Source organism: Saccostrea cucullata, unplaced genomic scaffold (genome assembly GCF_032062105.1).
Source record: "Saccostrea cucullata isolate Sc308-1 unplaced genomic scaffold, CSIRO_AGI_Scuc_v1 ctg21308, whole genome shotgun sequence".
In the NCBI taxonomy this organism is placed as follows: Eukaryota; Metazoa; Mollusca; class Bivalvia; order Ostreida; family Ostreidae; genus Saccostrea; species Saccostrea cuccullata.
Window position 1 is genome coordinate 1 of NW_026935835.1, and position 6,983 is coordinate 6,983.

At 31.8% G+C, this 6,983-nt stretch overlaps 1 protein-coding gene across 1 annotated transcript; it reads left to right on the forward strand.

Annotated features, from left to right (window-relative positions):
- The first annotated feature begins 42 nt into the window (after positions 1-42).
- On the forward strand, positions 43-6,977 carry LOC134243908 (myoferlin-like). The gene is made up of 6 exons (XM_062726151.1): positions 43-109; positions 1,348-1,410; positions 5,343-5,453; positions 5,780-5,905; positions 6,075-6,230; positions 6,954-6,977. The coding sequence occupies exons 1-6, from the start codon at positions 83-85 to the stop codon at positions 6,975-6,977; spliced, it is 507 nt and encodes a 168-aa protein (XP_062582135.1). The 5' UTR covers positions 43-82.
- Positions 6,978-6,983: the final 6 nt, after the last annotated feature.

Genomic DNA, 6,983 nt, shown 5'->3' on the forward strand with positions numbered 1-6,983 from the left:
TTTGTCACATGAGAGAATTTTGATTGGCTGGTTTGTAGGAGGACTTGTGAATGGGGCCCGCAGTGGGGAGCATGTGATTGAGATGCCGACGGAAGAAAAGAAGAAAGAGGTAACAATCAATTTAGAAAAGAAAAATATCAACATGTAATAAAAAATTACTTTAATTTTTCAACATAATGTAGCTCTGATAATAATTAGCTATGATACAAATTTTATAAATATATTAATATGCTGTTCCTGAGTAGAAAGTCTTCTGTTTTACTATCCATTACAGTTTAAATATATAACTATTTTCTGCTAGAGAATGTATTCAAAGTAAATTTAGCTTCAATCTGTATTAATTATTGTATTGGATATTGATATTCTATATTCTCTGTTTATATAGAGAATAGATATACCCTTTTCCATATTACATCCTGTATCCGAGACACAATATCTATGTTTTATAAAAAGGGTATGTATTAATATGTTTATTACACACTTAGTAATAAAATACAGCATGCATTAAATTGAGAAGAAAATAAGTAAATAATCATACCTGCACTTCTTACATAATTACATGTACATGGTCTATTGTCTCATACGAGTTGGGTTTGTTTCTACTTCTATTTCAATGCACTTGATTCGTAATTAGAAAATAATATATTACTTGTATTTGTAATTTAAGATTAATCTTATTTTCAAAAGTTAAAATTAAGAGAATATGAACCCATCAAAAATTTTGTATGATCACAAGTACTGTTTTTGTGGTTTAATTTACTAAGGGTGTGATATTGACGTCACAATATTAGCCGTATCAACCCTGCAGGGCTATATTGGTTATCAGCCCCGCAAATCCATATCAGCCTGCAGGGCTGATACGGCTATTGTGACGTCAGCAATATCGCATATGGAAAAACCTGTATTGGGTGTAATAAAAAGTAAATATACCAAGAGTCAATTTTACTATAAAAGGGGTAACGTGTCTGTTATAACTTTAAAATAAATAAATTGGGTTATGTATTATTTGAGTTATGAATTGTATATCTTGAATATATATTAGCTTTGACACTATTTTCATTAATCTCTTTAAAAAAAATAAAGTAGTATAATACAGAAAGTAAAAACACATTTATATTCATATTTTGAAAGGGTGCATGTAGAATTATAAGTCACATCAAACTCACTAAGCAATCAGCCAGAAATCAGTATGTTATTGGTGATATTAGTAACAGTACAAGAAGACTTAAAATGATCCCACACAGTCCATATTTCAGTCTAATATAGTCCTAACTAGTATCATCATCATCCCATCCTAGCTGATAGAAAGGGTTTGTTTATGTTCTGTTGTTATTTTGTCACTATCAGACAGGAAAGGCAATTCTTGTTAAAGCCAGATCCAAACTGGACAGTGCTCTACAGCGTATAAAGGTGATGTTTTACCCCTGTATCTGGCACGGGGACTTTGGACTGGACATTTGGCAATGATACTTGATATAGAATACATTGTATATGATATACCTCATTGCTTTGAATCATGGCTTCTATAAACTTTAAGCAGTCATGCAACTTCATAAATCATCTTTTGTTCTGATCTTTAGAATGAGATATTTTAATGTGGTTTCCTGACAATAGAATTCCCTTTTAATAATTATTGTTCCTGTCGTATCCCGTAGCTTGGAGGGACAACCCTTACCAAAATACTCACCCTCTGGCAACATCTTCTGGCATTATTGCCGCAATATTGCAGCAAAATTCTGGCAATACATTGCCGCAATATTGCGGCAATATCGTTTTTCGTATGTAAATTAGATTTGCGGCAATATTGCCAGAAAAGTGTTGCAGCAATATTGCGGAAATATTGTAACAACATTCTGGCAGTATATTACAGCATTATTGCGGCAATATGGTTTTTCGTATATAAATTAGATTTGCGGTAATATTGCTAGACAGGTGTTGCGACAATGTTGCTGCAAAGCAATTGCAGTACATGTATTATTTCGGGTTTTGCTGCAGCAATGTTGGGGCAACACTGCAGTACTACCTATATAAATTGGTATTTGCCTAGAAAAAATTATCTAACAGTCTAACAATTAACAGATTGTGCTGAGGAACATAAAAATCAATAGCATAATAGGCTACAGAGTCAGTAAGAAATAGCTACTTAAGCTTATGCTATTCTTTGAAAAGATAGAAAAAATGTGTTGAAAAAAGATGTGTTTTTAAAACAAGCGGCAACAAAGTTTGGAAAACCATTATTAGCATATAGTTCACAGTCAAAGTCACAAGGTCATTGATCTTGGTATCATTTGAAAGAACTTAATTAGTGGAATATGCATTCTAAATATGAAGTCTCTATCCCGAATGGTTCAAAATTTATGGTGGAGGTTTAAAAAGGCTATTTTTAGCACATAGATCACAGCTGTGTTCACAAGGTCATTGACCTTGATGACATTTGAAAGAACATAATTAGTGGAGAATGCATACCAAATATAAGGTTGCCATCTTTCATGGTTCAAAAGTTATGTCGAAGATTAAAAAAATCTATTTTAAGCATATAGGTCACAGCCAACGTTCTTGTCAAAAACCTTCGTGTCATTTTAAAGACCTAGCTAAATTAGTTGAGCATGCATACTTAATTATAGTCTGTATTTCTCATGGTTTTTAAATTATGGCGAATATTCAATTAAAAATTATTTTTAGCATACAGATCACAGTCAAGGTCACAAGGTCATTGACCTTGGTGTCATTTGAAAGGACTTAATAAGTGGAGTATGTATACCAAATATGAAGTCTCAATCTCTCATTGGTTCAAAAGTAATCACTTATGGCGAAGGTTAAAGTTTACAAACAGACACGACAAAAAACAATATGCACCCCCAATCTAATCAATCCCGGCACATAAAAAATGTGTATATAAAACATATCAATATGCCACTGTGAAAATGTACAGCAACTCTGCATCATTTTTCAAATAACCTAATTAATTAGCTGCCCATCACATATTCCCCAATGCCAATTAATCAGTATTATGTATAATATATAGCTTGTTTGCAATTTCCAACACATATATAGAATCATTATTTTCTTGCAGGTATTAAGATTTATGCAATAAATTAATTATATATGTTCATGCATTAAATTGATAACATGCATTCATCTTTTCCTGCAACAATGGTATGATATATATTAGACATACAAGTATGGTATACATGCATCACAAGCACTAGTTGAAATACGTATAATTTTTCTTATTTTATCTCCGTGGAATCATTCATCTACAAAAGAATATGGTTTTGACTTACCAAGTTTGATATGTATATACCATGAAAACAAAGTTAAACATTCCTATAATTCTTTCAAAAGGCCATGCCATGGAAACTGCTAAAATTCTTTTTTTTTCTGGCTATTCCACATTATTCAGTCTTACTAGTCATCATGTATAATCCTACTGTACACAATTAACAACTCCAATGAACTTGATACCATTCAATACTGAAGCAAAACATGCTTGCCTTTGAATTCCCTCCATTTTATTTAAAAAGAGAAAGTAAATGACTAAGCATGCTCAAAAATGCCTAATTGGTAATCCTAGATCTTCTGGCGACATTCTGGCAATACTATGTTTCTTTGAAAATCTTTAAAGAAGAATAAAAACTTGAATATCCCCTTGCAAAAAACGTTTTCATATGACTTTTTCCCCAAGGGTCAAGGTCAAATTAAATCTAGGATCAAAGTTCAATATTAATGTCTGTGATAGATTTGACCTAAGTTTAAGACACAAAATGTAAAATAAAAATAATCTATTATATTAAATAATTTTAAGTCTCATACTTGTACATGTAACACATACTTATTAAGTCATGAGTAAAGGCTTCTTACTTATAAAGTCAAAAGGTCAAGGTCAGAGACTGTCATGAAGGTCTTGTACTTTGTTTTGGAAATACTATATAATGATAACCATTGAGCTCTTGCTAGTGAGAAGTATTTTATAAAGAAGAACAAGGATAACAAAAAAAAAAATACGGTAATGGCTGTAGTACAAATTAAGGTTTGCCATGTACATGATGTAAGCATTTACAGTCAGACTTGATTGTTGGAAAGAGAGATATGACAAACTTACAGATCATTGAAATTGTTCAGATTTATGACTAAACCTGTTAATTCATTATCTCAGAAATTGTGTTATCTGCGAGGAAACACTCTATTTGCTGTGAGTTTTATTCTTTCTGTTTGGTTTTGATGTATCTAACACATTTCACTTTTCCCCACACTTCCCTAAACCTGGTAAATTGGGTTCTGAACAAAACATAATTTGAAGCGGGGTTGTTTCAATAATACCACTATGTTGATGATTTCTTGTTTTGATAACGGAGCACACGGGCTATGTTTTCTAGTGATGCACATTTTTTTATTGTTTTCTTTCATATATTTTAATCATTCAGTTGTAACGCATTCGTTCATACAAATTGTAATTCCACTCTTTAAAAATCCCTTCCAGTGGTTTATATGCCAATATTTAGAGAAGATTTTTTTCTCACATTAAACAATTTTCCCTTGAAGCTAAAATATGATAATATGTAAATATTAATATTACATTTCCTGATACACATTACTCATTGCTCTGCAATAAATACTGTCATTTCATTGATTAACGATTTGTGATTTGATTTCATTCCATTAAGCATGTTTGTATTAAAAAAACTCAAGTAATTGTTATTGTACATTCATATAAAATTAGCTCATTTTGTACAACCAAAATTATGACAAAATAATACTTAAGTAATGTATGTTATAAATAAGCTTCTTTATGTGACGATATAGCTTCCTTTCAACTGTATTTTACTTCTTTCCTCATATTTGTTCTATGATTTATACATGTATTGCATGCTCTGAAAGAACACCTAAGACATTTCAATTTAATGTACACTTTACTTATAAACCTTTTTCAGAATTTTATTAATTCTTTTTATGAAGTTGGTCTACATTTTCACTCTGTATTTGGAATGATTATTTTCTAAAAACTGATAATAATCCTGAAAATATGCATCACAATAACTAGTTTAAATGCACTAATCTAAATGATTATTCATTGTATGGTAAAAGTTTTCTCATAATTATCACAATTATATATGCACTGTATTTACTTACCCTTAATAACAAAGAAGAATGGTAAAAACTGGCATTAGCATGCTTAAAGGAACCAAAAAGAGAAAGTCAAGTGTTTTAAGCAACAGCAATTAGGAAATTCCATCAACTGTTGTATTCACTATAACCAAGAGTAGGTTTTACTGTTCTTTATAAACTCTCACCCCAATGTGATGTAGATGACCTCAGAGGTCAACCTTTGATTCTATTAATAGCCTGACCCTGTGGTAGAGGAGGAGATAGATTGGTGGTCCAAGTACTACGCCTCCACGGGACAGACCCACAAGTGTAAGAAGTACGTGGAGAAAGGCCACGATAAAATCGAGGTGAGCAAAACTATACATTGCACATTTCAACTTGAGGGATTATAGTACTGTTTATAAGAGAGACAGTTTTTGAGATAGATGCACATGTAACTCTTCTAGCTAGTAGTCAACATAGTGGAAATTTTGTTATTTAGCCTTGACAAAGGCTATGCGTAATTGACTACATTTTAGTTATATACATGATATATCTCAATGTTTAGGTATCTATCATTACATCTGTCTTTTAATGATTTTTTAATTATATTTATTTAGATCTGTGTAAATATTACATTAAGTTTCCAAGAACACATTTATGTTACCTTTGCTCTAAATGTTTTATTATTTAGGTTTATCAAACTGCGCTGGAGGACGTAGATTTTACCAAAGGATTTACTGATCTCTGCTCCACTTTCGAGTTACAAAGAGGGAAGGACGATGATGAAGATGAATCAAGTATTGTGGGAGAGTTCAAGGTCAGTAGGTCAAGGTCACAGCTATCAGAACAAAACATAAACAGTTACAAACATGGTGACAAGATTTTTATAATAGGTGAAGGTTACAGCCAACATAACGACAGAAAAAAAATTGTTCAAACTCACACATTGTACAGGTAATCATGGTTTATGATTTATTTTTTTACAGGGAGGATTCAGAGTGTACCCCTTGCCCTCTGACCCTAATGAGGAGATGCCCTCCAAGGTCTTTGTAAATTTACCAAGCGCAGACCCAGAAGAGTGTATCATCAGAGTCTATGTTATCTGTGGCATTGACCTACAGCCCAGTGATACTAGTGGACTGGTATGTATATATATAACACTGTTGTACATTCATTGTATCATCAGAGTGTATGTTATCTGTGGCATTGACCTACAGCCAATTGATACTAGTGGACTGGTATGTATATATATAACACTGTTGAACATTCAGTGTATCATTGGAGTCTATGTTATCTGTGGCATTGACCTACAACCCAATGATACTAGTGGAGTGGTACACACACACACACACACACACACACACACACACACACACACACACACACATATATATATATATATATATATATATATATATATATATATATATATATATATATATATATATATATATATATATATATATATATATATATATATATAAAACACTGTTGTATGTACATTCACTGTATCATCAGAGTTATGTATGGCATCGACATACAACCGCAGGCACTTGTTTTATATATGGAGTCACCCCCATCCTTTTATTACTACAAGGTTCCTAAGTCAATTTCAGGCACCCTATCCTTTTTCTCCACATATTATTCATCAGTATTGTGATCTATAAATTGTATGTTTATTCTAGACTGACCCATAGATATGTTGAGATATGATTAGTTAATAATAGTGAAACATATGGAGATAAATCTCTTCTCTAGCCTAACTCCTACATATATGTTAAAATATGATTGGTTAATGAATTTAGACTGACACTATGTTGAGATCTGATTGGTTTTTAAAACATGTGCATGTGCATCTATTTCAGGCTGACCCATATGTAGAGATCTGATTTGTT

What these genes read in the sequence shown, in the direction of transcription:
- LOC134243908 (XM_062726151.1), top strand. Translation starts at nt 83, where the DNA reads ATGCCGACGGAAGAAAAGAAGAAAGAG. An exon ending in CGGAAGAAAAGAAGAAAGAG is followed by an intron (nt 110 to 1,347) that starts GTAACAATCAAT and finishes TGTCACTATCAG; the next exon opens with ACAGGAAAGGCAATTCTTGT. An exon ending in AAGGCCACGATAAAATCGAG is followed by an intron (nt 5,454 to 5,779) that starts GTGAGCAAAACT and finishes TTTATTATTTAG; the next exon opens with GTTTATCAAACTGCGCTGGA.